Source organism: Neolamprologus multifasciatus, chromosome 3, assembly GCF_963576455.1.
Source record: "Neolamprologus multifasciatus chromosome 3, fNeoMul1.2, whole genome shotgun sequence".
NCBI lineage: Eukaryota > Metazoa > Chordata > Actinopteri > Cichliformes > Cichlidae > Neolamprologus > Neolamprologus multifasciatus.
The window spans coordinates 28,919,366-28,936,666 of record NC_140441.1 but is presented as its reverse complement, the minus strand read 5'-3'; the positions used below and the strand labels follow the sequence as shown (position 1 = coordinate 28,936,666).

Sequence of the window (17,301 nt, the reverse complement as noted above, 5' to 3'; positions counted from 1 at the left end):
GATTCAAACCCAGGACCTTCTTGCTCTGAGGTGACAGCAAGTGATCATCCTCCACACAAATTTGGATCAGTTTGAAACAGAAGTTGATTTTTGCTTTTGGACGTCCAAGGTGTGCAGGGAAGATTCAGTTCAGTTATTTATAAAGCACCAAATCACACTAGCAGTGGTCTCATAGTGTTTGATATCGTTAGGTAGAGACCCTACAGTATGCAGAGAAAATCCTAACAATCAAACCATCCTCTTTGAACAAGCACTTGACAACAGTGGGAAGGAAAAAGTCCCTTTTAACAGGAAGAAACAGGAACTTCCCTTTCAAGAAATTTACTAAATTTAAACATAATGAAGTTTTTGGACCTTTTTTTAATCACACATCAGATAGTGGCTGTTTTATAGAAACATATGATATACATAGAGATATATGTCAGGGGGACTAAAAGTACTATGATATGTGTATTAAGTGAACCGCTACACTATAAAAGTACTATGAGAAGAAAGTTTACAAAAGCATAATCTGTGGAGTAACTGTATCTGACTAATCTGAACACCACCTGGAAAACATCTTGTAAGAGCCTCTGGGCGCTCTGCTTAAAAGCAGTTACACCTTAAAAAGAGCTTCCAGATAAAGTTGTATCTTCTATCCTTTAGTGACATCTTTACCGTTATTGCCGCGTCACCTGCAGCTGCTGAGCCATTGCACGTGATTGATTGTAGCACCGGTGAAGCTGAATAGATATTCATCAGCACTAGAAGCTTTACCTTTCAAAGATGACGCTTAAATTCATTAAAAAGGTGCCATGAGACATGTAATTTCCACACATCTAATATAGAAGTAAAATAAATAGTCTGGGCAGCACTGGAGGACATAAACTGCGTGTTTCTGTAGAAGGTGAGAGGCGATCATTTTTCAGCATCCAATATTTGCTAAAAAGCACAACGAGGACTGTGAGAATTTGGAGAGGCCTCCCCGCTGAGTCATGCAGCGGCAATGTAACAGCTGTGAGTAAATAGTGACTGTGTGGAGGCGACGTAGCTGACAGGCAGGTAGGTGGCAATAAAACAAGAGTGTGTGTGTGTGTAATCTTCAGTAACTGCACAGTGACTCACACAATCTGAAACTTGTTAGCCGTATAAGTAGTTTCACTCTCTGTGTTAATCACGTTAACCTTCACCTTCATGCCCCCCCCCCCCCCCCCCCCCCCTTTCAGATTTTTGTGTGGGACGGTGAATGATTTTGTGGCGGAGGTGGGGAAGGCGTATGAGAGAGCCACGGAGAACAAGGAGGAGGCAGATGCCATGGCAAAGAAGGTAAATGGGTTTTGTGTGCAGCCGCGTGGGTTATGTAAGAGATTGTATAACAGTAACTAGCGGGCAAGTGTAGGTGTGCGTGCGTATAATTGAGAGTGTGAAATATAGTTGAAGGTTCAGTGTTATCAGTCCCTGCTTTAGTGTTCTGCGCCTTTGGCAGTTCATGTTTTCTTCTTGCTGAATTATTTGACTCTTCATTAGAATAAATGGAGACACTGAAGCTGGAAGTCTGAATGCAAGCATTAAAAACGGAGTCAAAGTCACTCCTTGCTGTCTGCACAAAAGACTCTAACCCACTCATGCTTTGATCATTTTCACGCTGCTTCTTGTTTATTTGGGACTTAATAGGATACAACGACGGGATAACATCTAAATTCAGAAATTTCAGGTCTTGCTGTGTCTGATCTAGTGTTACGCACTCAAAAGTCTAACAGGGTTGGATGCACTTGCTTTGTTTTTTTTTTTATTTTACCCCCAGTTTTCACATCATTTTAGGGTGACTCAGGTGGTAGAGTGAGTTTTCTACCAATTGGGGGATCAATCCCCAGCTCCTCCTGCCAGCGTGCAAAAGCATCCTTGGGCAAGATCCTAGTCCGTAAATGAGTCCTTACCTTAATCATGTTTAATGTTTAGCAGGTGTATTACTCATTTCAGATATAAAGGCTTAGAGAGCGGTCAGTGACCGTCTGATGCATTCCCAGTTAGCAAATGGTTGCTAGAGGTTGTTCACAGTTGCTAGGTGAAATCAGTTGCAAACAGGGTGCTGCACCAAAAAGCTGCTTTGGTCGTGGTTTGCTGCAAAGTTTTCTGCAAACGCTCACCACGACTCACCAAATGCTGGTTGCACGCAATTTTCTTTTGCATCCAGTCTGTTGTCCTGATGGTGGACAAGTTAACGCCACATAGATGATGATCACGTGACTACAACCCCTGAATACAACATTTACGCTGAAGTCTCTGCATAGAAAATCACTTCAAGAAGTAAAAGATTCTAAAAAACTAAGAAAAATCTTTTAAGCTTCCACCCTCCGACTTACCCGCCTTTTTCTAAATACTGCGAAGCAGCGTTGATGCTTCACAAGTCTCCAAATAAAAGTCCCGTGTGCACCAAATCAGAGCGAGTATTGCTTTCACGCTGGTTTTAGGTGTTGCTGCAGCCTCACAGAGTGACGATTTCAAAGTGATGCGTACTGCATGTCCAAATTTACACCGCACTCGTGTGATTTTGAAGTGAGAAAGAAAGCAATGCGGATAATGAAAGTCTCCCTCTCTGTTCTTCTCTCAGTGTGCGCTGCTCAACGAGAAGCTCGATTCCCTCGTCAAGGCCTTAAGTGAGGAAGCTGAAGCCCAGGTAATGACAACAAGTGTGACAACTGTGCAAACACACCAACATTTCCACACTGACAATGACATAACAACCATTTATACCCAGATCATGTTTACAGTTCCCACAGAGTACTTAGTTTAATAACGTGCATGTGGGTTCCTGTAGGTTTTGACTCACTTATGTAACCATCCACCGCTGTTCCTTCACTACTTTGATTTTATTCTTACTTCTATCCTTACGGCTTTATAAATGCTTCTTTTTTTAAAATGTCTCTGCTCCCTTCTGTCCTTGAACCATCATTTGAATCTGTATAATGTTAAAAGTTCAGTAGTAGTGAGTGGAAACATTCCTGTAGTTTAACTAATTGGTGTGTGTTATCAGGCTTCATGGACAGATAAAGTTGGGTGTCATCTGCAGTGCTAGGCCTTCTGATGATACTGCCTAAGGGAAGCATGTATAATGTAAACAGAATTGGTCCTAGCACTGAACCCTGTGGAACTCCATCATTAACCTCAGCGTGTGAAGAGGACTCTCCTTGAACACATTGGAGTCTGTTAGATAAATATGATACAAACCATTGAAGTGCAGTATCTGTAATACCTACAGCATGTTCTGATGTATGTATTTAAATATTGTGGTCAGCAGTATCCAATGTAGCACTGAGATCTAGTGGAACAAACAGAGATGAGTCCACTACTAGAGGCCACAAGAAGATTATTTGTAACCTTGAACAGAAGTTTTTTTCTACAATAAATGACATTTTTATTACGGCTGCCTTCATCTCAAAAGTGAACCATACTTTTAATATTTATTGCTTCATGAAAGTGCTTAGACTGAAAAACAGCCTAATGTTTGTGATTGATTGTCATATTATGCATGATAATGTCGTCTCCCCCTAATTATAGTCTCTCCCTTCCCAGTCAGTGTCTGCTCCCAGTCTTGAACTAACGATTGCGCAGTAGACGAATTACTAAAACAAACAAAGCAGTATTCGTACTGCAAATAATAAACACATACAGTGTCTAGGAATTCAAACTAAACAGAAAATAAGGATTGCAATGATAAACTAAGGACTGTCTGAAACATGAGGTCAAGTATAAAAGAAAATGGTGGCTTTGCACACATTTTAAGTTTCCTCATGAGAGCTCAAGAGCAAAACATCATCCAGCTTTCTGTGCCTCTGCACCCTGTGGAGCCTTTTATCCAGAGATTGATGTCATTGCTTTAGAAGAAACAGCCCAGCCCTCAAAATGTCAGCATGATTTAAACTTTCTGCTCAGTAAAAGGGGAAGTGCATTGAATTTTTACTTTTGATTCAAAGTTCTGTGTGTAGCCGCAGTTCTGTCGTTAAAGGATGATAACTGCTGCCTCTCGCTGATGTTGCACCGCTGTAGAGGGCTGCGAAGCAGGGATCGTAAAAAAATATGAATGAGAAGACGCTTTCAGGTTGAACACTGCTGCTTTGGTGATATTGTGATGCTGGGCTCCTGCTGCTCGTAAAATATAACAGATTGAATGGGGAAGTCGGGAAATATCAGGAATCCCACAAAAGAAGCCATCAAACAGCAGCATACCAGGACCTATTTTACAGGTTTTATAGGTTTTTACTTGTACTTTCATCCAGGTGGTGCCGGCGGGTACGGTGCCGAGCCAGGAGAGCGGTGGCTCGAGCCACGATGAAAGTGGCAGTGAGCCGGGATCGGAGGACAAAACGTACCGGTCCAAAGAGCAGCTGATGCTCAGGGCGAACAGTCTGAAGAAGGCGCTCAGGCAGATCATCGAGCAGGCCGAGAAAGGTAAGCCGCTGTTCTACTCTCGTCATTTAGTGCACAACATCAGGGCTGGCTTATTTTGTAAAATACAAGCATGCTGCGTGCAGTTCACCGGTTGTCTATCATCATGTCAGTGGTTGACGAGCAGAACCGGCACACACAGGTCCAAAGGATGTCGTCTTCATCCTCCATCAAAAGAGAAAACAGTGAGGAGCTGAAGGATGCCGAGCCACGTAAGTTTGATCACAGCAGGGATACGAGCCACGCCAAAGTGCTCTTAGTTCACGCATTAGCAAATTAAAGAGTCAAAGCAGTGGACAGAGTGATTTCTCTTTAAAGCTTTGGAGGTTCTTCACTCCTTAAAAAAGCCACCAGTTTCAATCTAAAGGCGCTTCTCCTATTACCGCTGTTCTATCCAGGTCAAGGAAGTTTGAGTCCCACCTCTCCCATCGTCCTGGAGAAGCCAGAGAGCCTCAACACTGTCACCTTCAGCGAGGACTCTGTGTAAGCGCGCACATGAGTACACACACACACACACACACACACACACACACACACACACACACTCACACAAAATCAGGTATTAATAAACCGTCTGCATGCTTCATAATTACAGACAGTGCTCAGAGAAGTGTGTGATGAACAACTACTTCGGCATCGGCCTGGACGCCAAAATCTCCCTCGAGTTCAACAACAAAAGAGACGAGCACCCAAAAAAATGCAGGTAAAAAAACCCAACAAACACACAGACGCACAAACCTGATTATAAAGGGTCAACGGGGCAAAATGACGTGTAAGCACAATCCCCAAACAGTCAATTTATTTCAATGTCAAGTTAATAAAAATAAGCTTTCTAGCTTTTTTTCTAAACTGTGTGTCACCTTGAGATAGGAACTCCCATAAATACACATCCATCAGCGTCAGTTGCATCAAATCTGTGGGGTTCAACCTTACACGCAATCTTGTCACTGCACTCTTTGTAAATGCCCACAGTAATCCCAGTTCATTACGCTACATGTGACCTACTAGTCCGTGACATTCTCAGTCATGCCAGTAAATAAAGGTGCATATCAGAAAGAAACGTCCTATCACGATGACAAAGTTCCCCCAGTAATGACCTCCTAAGGCTAACAGCAGAAGAATATCTGCTTAAATCGCTTCAGTTTTAGATTTTATGGCATTTTTTTGTTGCACTTTGTTAAGCAACACATCAGTTTATCATATTGTGTTCAGGCCTGACTGGTTTGCTTTTCCCTCTGCAGTAGTCGCACCAAGAACATGATGTGGTACGGAGTCCTGGGGACCAAAGAGCTGGTCCAGAAGACGTACAAGAACCTAGAGCAGAGAGTTCAGCTGGAGGTAAAAAAAACAGGCGTACATGAACACACACCCAATGGTTTTCTTTAGGGAAACAAATGTCTGTCAGCTGTTTTATGCAAACCTGCTGAGTTTTCCTCGTCTTGAAGCGTATCCTCTCCTCTGTCCACAGTGTGACGGGGTTCCCATGTCTCTGCCGAGTCTGCAGGGCTTGGCTGTCCTCAACATCCCCAGCTATGCAGGTGGTATCAACTTCTGGGGAGGCACCAAGGAGGACAATGTGAGTGTTGTGCAACCGGGCCTTCAGAAGCATTCTCAGTGAAAAGAAAAGAAAAGACAAGAAAATAAATCAGAATTTTTACTTTACATTTCAAATTCATCTAAATTTGAAGCTGACGGTGTTTGATTTTATCGTGTGCACCTCCAGAACTTTGGAGCTCCGTCTTTTGATGATAAGAAGCTGGAGGTGGTGGCGGTGTTCGGCAGCATGCAGATGGCCATGTCCAGAGTCATAAACCTGCAGCACCATCGCATTGCACAGGTAACACAGACACATATAACGCTTACCTCTATATGTCTGACAGAACCTTTTTAAAACCTCTTCCCTACATCAGCATCTTAGTTTGGCCTTCAAAAGGACACACTGAGCAAGTTAAACCACTGTTAAGGTTGGCTGAGAAGGTGAAAGTCCACAAGATTTCAGGACCTGCAAACACTGCACATCAGCTCTTATCAGAGGTTGAGGTTTAATAACAGGAAGCAACACAAAACAACCTGGGATCAAATCCCGTGGCCGTCACTTTCTGCACCAATAAAAGACAAATATCAGATGCAAATATTTAATTTCCACTCTGAACCAACAGCTCAAGGAATCTTGTTTAACCTGCAGCTGAAGGTCTGATCCTTACTGTATATAAATAAGAACTCTCCACAGTCATCTACATTTGAAGGATAATAAAGGAGCCCGTGGAGTAATTATAATATTTATATGGAGTCAGTGTTTACATGAATGTGCAACATGAGTAATCTAAAAATGTATATTCAGATTAAAACAGTCTTTGAATAAGCTACACACCGAAGATATTTCATACACTGGCATTTATTTTAAATAAGAGCGTCCCAGTGCACCAATAATTCAATAACTGGAGGCGGACCACAGCCCAAACTCTCCCCCTGTGGCTGTACATACATAAAGGCGAGCTTTCCTTTTCCTCTCGCTGTTGTCATCCTCTTTCAAAGGCATCCGTGGCATCTGCCAGGTGCCCACCGTCCCCAAAACCAGCTTGTTGCTTGTTTTCACTCACTTTGGTCATGGCCCCTCCCTGAAACTGGTTCTGCCGGTTTCTTCCTGTTAAAAGGGAGTTTTTCCTTCCCACTTTCGCTAAGTGCTTCCTCTTAATTGTTGCAGGATCTTTACCCTACAGTTTAAAGCACCTTGAGGTGACTTATTTAGATTTGGCACTACATAAATAAAATTGAACTATCAACAGATGTTTTTCACTGGGAGTTAAAGCCCTTGGCACTTCAACGTAGTAGGCCTGGTATTATTTCCACTGTGCTGTTATCATGAATTATTTTGGCTGGGTAATCCTGCTAATTTAATAACAACTAATGACAAGGATCTTTTTGTGGCTGGTGAGCTTTCTTGGTTAGTACAAATTATCAGGCCTTGGTGATTTGGAAAAGGGAAACTGTTTTCCTATCAGGTAATAAAAATACTGCTAAGAAATAACAGGTTTGTGACTAGTCACAAAGTCTTGTTGTTTCACTGGAATTAAGAGTTGTTTGTTCTGAGCTTTGTGGGCTGTGAAGAGGTATAAAATCCAACCGTGCAAGAAGAGCTCCAACCCTTAAACTTGCTGGTTTTTTCGCATGAATTGCTCAGTGTTCATCAGTAGAGGGCAGAGGAGGTCAGTTTAAGGGGTTAGCTGATAAAAAAGCACTCAAACCCCCGCATCTGACAGCTGCTGTTTTCTGCTCTGCCACTTCTCAGTGCCGCCAGGTGAAGATCACCATCCTGGGGGAGGAGGGGGTTCCTGTGCAGGTGGACGGAGAGGCCTGGATCCAGCCGCCCGGCATCGTCAAGATCATCCACAAGAACCGCGCTCAGATGCTCACAGAGAGACCGGGTGAGCGCTGACGCACACATAAAAAACCTGCACCTGCACTTTGCATACCCATGTCTGCGGCATGCATGTTAAAACCAGCAGTGGCTGGAGATACTCCCTTTTCCTTTCATCAATATTGCAGCTGGACACTCAGCGCTCTGCCCGTGTTGTTGAGTCTTTCTATTTTGGGATTTCTTAAATCACATCCATACCCAGTGTTTGTTCTCCCTTCATGCTGCTCAAACCTCTGAGAGCTCTCTTGAGCCAAGCACATTTGGGCAGTTTGTTTCCATGGTTTCCCCTCCTTAAGCACCACAGAGTTGGCTCGCTGGTTTTATCCTCCCTAAATGCGGCTTTATTCAGTGAAATAGTGACAGTTATGTCTTTTCCTTGCTGGTTGCCTGCTTGAGGCATGATTATTGGCGAGTTTTTAATTTAAATTCATAATGAAACACTTTTCTTTCTTTGCTCCTTCATGAGATTAAAAATATGTCTTTGCTGTTGTGTATTAGTCTTAGACCTGAAATTAAATGCACCCTGACATTTATTTCTACAAACCGCACAGTAACTGACAGGGGAACTCCTTCAAAGCAGACATCGGGTGGCTCTTGGATTTGTTTGAAATGGGCTTCTCTTTCAAAGATGGCTCAGCAGCACTAGCTTGGCTGAACATTGATCTCTTTACAACCAGGCGTTTGAGAGCACGCTGAAGTCGTGGGAGGACAAGAGGAAGATCGACAGCTACCGCGCCAGCAGGCCCCGCCTTAACTCCCAGCAGTCCATGGAGTACCTGACCGAGGAGGAGTGCGCCCAGGTTCAGCAGCTAGGCATCGTGGCCGACACGCTCATCAACAAGTAGGCACCGCTTCAGATTTTCTTCTCGTCTCAGCTGTTTATTAGTGTGTGCTGACGCCACACAGTGTTTTAAAAGCTGGATGCTGTTTTGTGGTCAGAAGAAAATGTTAAAAATACAATTTAGCACTAAAATTGAAAAACTCTTCTCTTCTTTACATCGGGGATGGGGGAACTCCAGGCCTCGAGGGCCGGTGTCCTGCAGGTTTTAGATGTGTCCTTGATCCAAAACATGTGATTTAAATGGCTAAATTACCTCTTGAAGTTCTCCAGAGACCTGGTAATGAACTAATCATTTGATTCAGGTGTGTTGACCCGGGGTGAGATCTAAAACCTGCAGGACACCGGCCCTCGAGTTCCCCATGCCCGCTCTACATTATTTTAAAATATATCATTCAAACATTGCAAACAGCTCAGTCTAACTGAGCTGCATCCGTCTGTGTGTGGAGACCATAAAGGGGTAATTTCCTCATCCCACCGCAATTAACTGGCTTATTTGCAAACTTGCGTTGAGCTTGTCTCCGTTGCACTGATGAGCTGTTTTATTTCTCTTTTTCACATTTGCAAACAAGTAGTGTCCCTCTGCAGCTTCTTCTTCCTGTCTCAGTTTGCTGTGTTTATTATGATGTCTTCGGTTATGTTTCCAAACTGCCGTACTTTCAGGATGATAAATATTTTAATTACATTTGTAAACTTGCCTCAGATGTGGAGAAACATTTGTAAAGGGAATTTCAATTCAAGAGAGATGTGTTACAAATAATTTAAGCACACAGTAGAAGATGCTCTGGTTATATTTGAGAAAGAGGCAATACAATAATAGACAGTAAAATAAAGTAAATTCAGAGGCGGGTACGTATCAACAGGCTACAGCGGCCATAATTGTGCTTTTCTGTTTTTTCTCACAATTTCCTGCTTTGTGCCCGCCCAGAATCCGCGAGGCGGCCAAGACACACAAGCTGGTGGAGCAGGAGTTGGCTCACGCAGTGAACGCCACTGCCCTGGTGCTCACAGAGGCCAAACTGTCCAGCCCTGAGGTAAGACACAGAGGCGGAGAGCAGATGGGGGAGTTTATTGATGGCACAAAATGACCAGATTTTCAGAAAATGCTCAGATTTCATGTCAATGTAAAGGCTGTTAAATTTGCAGCCTGTTAACCTGAACTCCATCAGTGATGTCACCTCGAGGACGACGTATGTCTTCAAAACAGTCACTTTAAATTTTTTTTTTCTCAGTGTCTGAGTCGCAGCACTGCAGTGGAAATTGTTAACAGCAGTAAAGTCCTCCAGGCTGAGACCAGGATGCTGCTCGATGGAAAACTACTGGTACGCCTCAGCCGTTCATCCCTCTCGTCTCTCCGTTCTTTGTTTCCCTCCTTGTTTGCGTTCGGGTCCTTCATTTCCTCTGAAGCCATTCAGATATTCCATCTCATATTTCAGCTTCTGCTGTTCAACGTGTTTGTTCAGTTTGTGTTCGCTGTAGCTTTAAGGAAATCTCACAGTTTAAAGCAGTGGGCCTTTGTGCAGACGAGCAGATAAAATGAGAACTCCGCATATGACTACTGTATACTGACTGTTAGTCGCTACTGGACGATCAAGCTGACTGTGTAGGTAACCGTCTAGCACATTTTCTGCCCTGTCATGAGTCAGTCAGGCGTATTGTTCATTCCCATTGGTAGTCAGGAGGCTGCGTTCACACTGGAAGCAGTTTGCTCCTTGAAGCTGATTGCTTGTCACTGTCGAGTAATCGCGACTTCCAATATATTTCATATATCCTTCACTCTCATTGGAAGTTGCTTCAGGCACTTACCTGGTTATCTGAGGTCCCACTCACGTCCCATCATGGTGGTTGTTTCATTCGTAATCAGCATTTCTTTCAGTTTCGGTAGTTTCTGGTCACCACATCGCTGCAAATCACTTCCAGTGTGGATGTGGCTTTAAAGTTGACATTAGTTTAACTGCTTGTTAATTTATTTGGCTTATTTTGCTCGGCACAAGTTACCTTTTTTTTTTTCATTGCTCTTCCTGTGTGTACACCCCGATTAAAAAATAAAGACTAGAGCATGGCTCAACAAAGACCAGAAGGAACAACTCCCTTTGGAGAAAACATGCTCTGACTTTGACGGGAACAGAAAGAGAAGTGCCTTGACTGGCACCTTCCATAAACAGTTCCCGTAAATAACTAGTTTCAGTGTCAGCAGTAATCATGAGACATCTTCCTGATGGCCTTCTAGGCAGAGTTGAAAGGAAAAAAGCTTAATTTGACTCTGGCCAATAAATGGAAAAGGAAACTGTGTGGGGAAAGAACACAAACACTGGATGGAGGAAGATTAGAAACCAGCCTTACAGATCCATTAATCTAAAGTTTGAGGAGTTGTGGTCAAAACAGAACATTTGTGAGATTCGGAACAAATAAATAGGTGCTGGAGGAGCTCAACAATAACTTTAAAGCATGGTGGAGAAATCCAATAGTTTGGTTGCAGAGGGGGGAAGGTTTGTGTAAGAGAAATTATTGTTGAAACAAGGGAGGATATTGCTCCGTTTTTTCAAACACAAGCCATACCCTGTGGCGATGCCAGTTTCCTCCTACAACAGGAAAATGATCAAAACAAAGCTCCAAACTATGTGAGAACTATTTCAAGTAACAGTCAGCTGGTATTCGGTCTATGTCCAGTGCAGTCACCAGATCTCAGTCCCACGGAGCTGTCGTGGGAACAGCTCGACTGTATGGTGTGTCCAGACATTTCAACTTGTGGGTGGCACTTCATGCACAGTTGGACAAATTGAACAATCCTTTGTTCACAGCAAGAGGGACAAACCGAGAACAGCATTAGTGCATGCTGAATGGCTCATGGCGGTGCCAGACAGCATTGGCTGATGGCTCAGATGATAGCCTTCTGCTCATCCTTCTGGTAAATCTTGGATAAAGCACATTTAAGTTGTTTTAGTCTTGCTGCAAGCCGCATTGCAACCCACCTCTACTTCTTTTGATGCTGTCTTTAACACGTCTACATGTTAGAGAGTGCCAGATACAAATTTCCTGGGGATGCAGTTTAATCTGCTTCTTTTGAAGTATCTAAAAGCCATTTTTTAGTTAATAAACAGGGTTTAACTTTCGCTTCCTTTTAACACTGAATGGTGAACCACAGGTAGGGATTTTACTTCTGTAAACTTGTTTTGATGAGTGATGAAATGACGTGAACATGTGATGATTACACAGATGGGTAGTGCAGCAAATATACAAAATATTTTTCCTTTCAAAGAAATTGGAAGTAACCACTGTTGACACATTAACAGGTGTTTTATGCATTTGTGAATCAGAAGGGGTCAAAAACATGCATTGAGACAGAACAGGAGTTGACTTTTTACCAACTTTCAATGTTTGGGTTAACTGTCAAATGTCCCATTCTGATTTATAATTGAACTCTTCTTCACCTTCTCTCAGTCTGAGTCTCCAGAGCGAGAGGAGCTTCGCTTGACTTTGAACAGCCTCAGCGCCGAGCTTCACAAGCTGGATGACATCCACTGGATCTGCCCGCTCATGCAGTGCACCGAGGAGGTGGGATGGGATGCAGTGTTTGTTTGTGTCAGAGAGAAGCCGTGGCATTATCACAGACTAACAACCAGCAAAGTGCCACAGTGTCACTTCTGTTGCTCAGTAGCAGCCCATCTGCCTTCACTGACGACTTTCACATAGCAAAATATCCCTCACTGTGTACCCATCAATCTCTTATTTTTAGGACTCAGTGAGGAGCAGCACTAAGAGCAGCAGCAGTATGAAGCTTAAGATCATACCTAAGGGGAAGAAGGAGAGAGAGAAGCTCCACAAGCAGAAGTCCAACAGTTCTCTCTCAGGTAAAAGATCAGTTAAACAGTTAAACTAGTTTGTTGACCACAGCAGGAACAAATTTATTGTGATCATGTCCAAACATTTCACTGTCTTGTTGCCTTTGAAATGGTTGCTTTGAAGACTGGGAGCAGGTTTGCAAGCACTCGTAGCCAGTTGTTGTCTTCGAAGCAACTTTGGTCTGTCAAGACTTGTGCATCAACACATCAATAAGATGCTGATTAACTATAATAAATCAGCAAAACCTGTTGCCATCTCCATGCACAGAACTTCACATTAACTACTTGCGTTTAAGAGTTCAGAACCACATACATTTAAAACAGACAGTTATACATTTCTAAAGAGTTACAAATAGTGATGCAGTTGCTTCAGGACAGCAATTTAAATGCAAAATGGCTCAGTCAGTTTGGAACCAGTCAATCGTATTCCCTATTGCAAAAATAGACTCCAGTTATTTGCAAATCTTGGCCAATCTGTTGGAGAGTGACTGCAGTCAGTTTGGAGACAGGTTGCCTCCCACCACAACTTGAGCAATAGCCTTGTGTTTGAGTGTTTGCCCAGACAAGGTTGTCAGTCGCAACTCTTCGTTGTCAGCAAAAATATTGAAAGCAATCATTGGGCAACCACCAGAATTTTAAATATTTTTTTTCCCCAAAGTCAGAAAGAGTTTACCGTCCTATTTTCGCTGTAGTGTGACTGAGCCATTAGCTGTGTTTGTTCATTTCTTTGGGATGTGGGTTACAGCAATACAAAAGACCAAGGTGTTGTCTAGACCAGGTCAGCAACCTTCAACATCAAATGAGTAATTTTAGCCCCTGCTGTCCAAACAATGAGAGAAAAAGGAGCCAAACACACGGCAGGGGGAGGTTTCATCTTGAGAAACCTCTGGCCTAAGATTAAATGAAACTTTCTGAAATTAAACTGACTGAAAAAGCTCTCTGTGTGCTGTGCAGCAACACTTGCGCACTCCTATCCTTTGTCAAGGACAAACTACAATTCCACTGAGGTTTGCAATCAAAATACTTATTAATTGCTAGGGAACTTATGGATTATGTAGTACTTCTTGGTTATAGTAAAAGAAAACAAATACACACATGAATAGTCATGAAAAAAACAAAAATTTTCCTTGAACTTTAAATATAACTCAAAGGAAAGGTTAAGTTTGTTGTCAACAAGCATTTTGTTGACCAAAGGCTCTTTTCCTGTCTTCTTGGGTTTAGCAGAACTAAACAGCTACTGACCTCAGGCTTTTAAACCTAGTAAGGAAAAACATAAATGAATCCATCTTTTATCTCTATTATCTTTTCATATTAAGTGATTTGATCCTGTCCTGATTTGATCTCCTAACCCAATTCATTATAAATTGGCTGGTGTTAATACAAAGTAGAACAACACAAGCATATCCAAACCAAATAAAGATTCATGTGCGCAGTATAGGAGTGAACAGGTCCTGTCCTGAGAGGATGATTTGAAAGACGGATACGTTTTGGGTTTTTCGGTGCAATAAATGGAAGTGATCTTTTTTTCACTTGGTATCTGTCATGTATGTAAGTCACAGTGCCCACGGAGGAACTATAAAATGACCCTTTCACGAGGAGACGGTTCTGCATGTCTCCAGGACTTGGATCAGTTTCTTGTGGATCGGTTACAGCTATACTGAGTCAGTCATGCCATTTAGAGTTTTTCGTTTGTTTGTTGTTTGCAGTGGTTACTCCCGCTGGGCAAACCATTTAATTAACCATTTAACCATTTAAACCACATAATCAAACTCTGTGCGACACTGGAACCAGACCACAAAGGATCAAGTTTGCCAAACAAACAGCAGCTTGCATTTTCTTCAATTACACATCAGTGAGCTACAAAAAGAGGGGCAGAGGATGCTGTCATTTTTCAAGGTCCTGTTGTCCTTAATGGCAATTTACTCCAAGAACTAAAAGAAGAGGCTTTAGTCAGCTTCAGCCTGCTTTTATTTTAAAAACACACAGTTATGTGTCTTTGTAAGCAGGGTCAGGTTTTTATTGTTTTCTGTTTCGTCCACAGGAACCTGGGATATCAAAGGCGGGGACCACTGAGGCAGATTCTTCAGGCAACTGAAGTCCTGCACGAGGTGCTTTATTACCGACCCCCGTTACCCTGAAAACCAGGTGTGAGGAGCACCCCTCCTACCCTTACCTCTAACCCACAATGTCCATTGGCTTGACAGAGGTGTTTCCTCCCACTATAAGATTTATTTATTTTACGTGGGTCGAGTGGGGATTTTATTTTTCCTCCCCGTTTCTGTTGAATTTTTTTCGAAAGGGCCCTGGCTTTGCATCGCATTGCATTTTCACCACTGGCGCTCTGCTTCTGGTTCGGTAGATGTGGCCAGCAGCGAATTAAACTGAAATCAAGGCGCGTGGAGCAACAACGTCCTTCCTGGCTTATGTTTTTTTTTCTTCTTTTTTTCGTGACCAAGAAATGTGTTTACGTGGTGCTCTCCTTGCATGTTGAGTTCAGCCATATTATTTTATATGTTACAATCATAAGTTGTTACAATCTTTAACTTTAATTGTTTTATTTCGAAACATTTTTGAATCGCCTTTAGACGTTGATTAAGACTGAGTATTTATTCCGTGATGCTACCTGCTATGAGAACTTCCGACGCAACAAATCAACAAAATGAACAAACTGAAACATCTCGACCTTACTGTCTACTGAACTGGTGATTCTCTTATATGTTGCAAAAAAAAAAAAAAAAAATACTGAGGAATGTACTTGTGTGGACTTGTACTAACCTGTGAATAATGATGATGTTAATTGATAAATCGTATATGATTTTACAGAGGTTCTATTGTTGTGGTTTTAAAGTGGTTCTTAATAGGCTGTTGTGTGGCTTGTGTGGTCCGAGGCTATGCAGCCACGCTGCAAAAAGAAAAAAAAAACTTTACTGTGAGTCATTTCCACCTGGCATTCAGCCCTGTGAAAAGATCCGACTGTGCGATTTTTAAAGTACGCTCTTTTATTATTATCGAGGGTCTAAAATGTGGCTTATGGGGAGTTAAATATTTCTTCCCACTGTGCAGTTTTTCAGTTGTTCTGTGAACCACTATGAGGCACAGTACCAGATGAAGTGACTCGATAAGAGCAGATATTTTTGGTAGTGTCTGGTAAATGCGTTTACAGAAGGAGGAAGCATCAAGGATGCACACAAACAAAACATTACAGCTACTCAGTATGTTACTAATACTTTGCCATATTCATGATTGTATATGTAATAAGAGTCAGTGGATATTTGACTTTGCCTTGTTGTGGTTAAAAGCTATTACTTATTATTATTATTGTTATTAACATTACAAAATGTATATCTATTTTTTGTATATCTTATTTTCCCAATGGTAACCTGTGAAGCTGTTCTGGCTTTGCTGCTTCCCCCTTTGACAAACTCTTTGGCCACCATGCATATAATCAAGCCAATTACTATTGTTATGTGTGTCCCCGCATGCATACTTAGCCTTCGCCTCACAGTGGATATTGCCTCATGAAAATGATTTTTTTCTTTAAATTTAAATTTTTATTATTTTTTTTACGTGTTTGTTCAGACCAGCAACATTTGCGAATGTTACTTTTGTTTTAAACCAGACTGGTTGGAGTTTAACTGAAAAGCAGGAGTTAGTTTAGCAAAAAAAAAAAAAAAAGACAAACCACTTACTTACATACTTACACCCTGCATATTGTAAATTTTGTCAAGCCGTGTATCTATAGTGTATTATTTGAGTACCTAAATTGTTGTTCTGCTGTTTGGAAATCCCTGAAATCGAAAATTGTTCCTTTACAATACTCCAGAAATTTGTTAACCCGTTTACTGTTTTTTTTTTCCCTTCTTTTCCTACTAGCCTAAAAGTGAAATACACAATCCAACAACACGCACATAACAAAAATTAATAATAAATGTGAGGGAAATCTGCTTTTGTTTGAAAAGAGAATGGCCAAATGTTGGAATATCGGAGTTTTAAACCACCAAATACTCATATCAATTACAGCATAAAAAATCTTATAATCATTTCAACCCACAAGTATTTCTGTGCAACTAGGAATTGCAGTAATATTCAAGCCAACTGGTCCTGTACGTCCCTACTAGAGACAGTGGCAATTGATCCGATAATTGCTACTCAAACAGCATGTTCTTTGTTAAGCAATCAAATCCAGCTTTTGGCAGGATTTGACATCTTCCTTTTTACATCTTTTTTCAGAAGCAAAGCTAAATTTGTAAATAATAATAATAAAACATTCCTCTTGCCTAGCAAAAAAGTGAATTTCATAAAATGTCACAATTTTTGCTATCAGAATATAATAAAGAACATTCACTAGCTAACCTTTACCTAAGTTTTAATGTTGCAGTACAAGTTAGCTATACTTTACACTCACATTTTCCTATTTATTGGCCTGAACTACACCATGAGACAGTTACTGCCAAGTGTTTGATTGTCAGAATGTAAAAAGTAAGAAAATTAAAACAAAAAAATACTAGCTAGTTTTAGCTAATACTAGCTTTTCAAGCTAGCAATATGACTCAGTGGTTGTTAGATGTTTTTTCATATGAAGCCTACATAATCTTAATTTATAACTAAACTGCTTTGAAAACTAGAAAAGGGACAAAGATGTACATTCACAATCTCACTTTGACTCAGGTCTGTTAAAATAAAGTTATTTGTGCATCAGCTTTGCTTCATTTACACAGAAGTGCTCGGTTGTTGAGTTCGGACATTATTTTCCACATTTATCAAACGAATCCTTTACC

At 41.6% G+C, this 17,301-nt stretch overlaps 1 protein-coding gene across 1 annotated transcript in view; it reads left to right on the top strand.

The window, feature by feature from the left end:
• LOC146522468 (diacylglycerol kinase delta) overlaps positions 1-14,633 on the top strand; it is a 90,009-nt gene extending 75,376 nt beyond the window's left edge. The window contains 18 exon segments of the mRNA XM_085139625.1: positions 1,206-1,305; positions 2,591-2,656; positions 4,257-4,428; positions 4,539-4,637; positions 4,824-4,908; positions 5,021-5,128; positions 5,667-5,763; positions 5,894-6,001; positions 6,149-6,262; positions 7,715-7,840; positions 7,842-7,850; positions 8,521-8,684; positions 9,610-9,715; positions 9,914-10,003; positions 12,123-12,236; positions 12,418-12,532; positions 14,565-14,584; positions 14,586-14,633. Coding sequence (XP_084995751.1) covers positions 1,206-1,305; positions 2,591-2,656; positions 4,257-4,428; positions 4,539-4,637; positions 4,824-4,908; positions 5,021-5,128; positions 5,667-5,763; positions 5,894-6,001; positions 6,149-6,262; positions 7,715-7,840; positions 7,842-7,850; positions 8,521-8,684; positions 9,610-9,715; positions 9,914-10,003; positions 12,123-12,236; positions 12,418-12,532; positions 14,565-14,584; positions 14,586-14,618 — 1,726 coding nt within the window. The 3' untranslated portion in view covers positions 14,619-14,633.
• Positions 14,634-17,301: the final 2,668 nt, after the last annotated feature.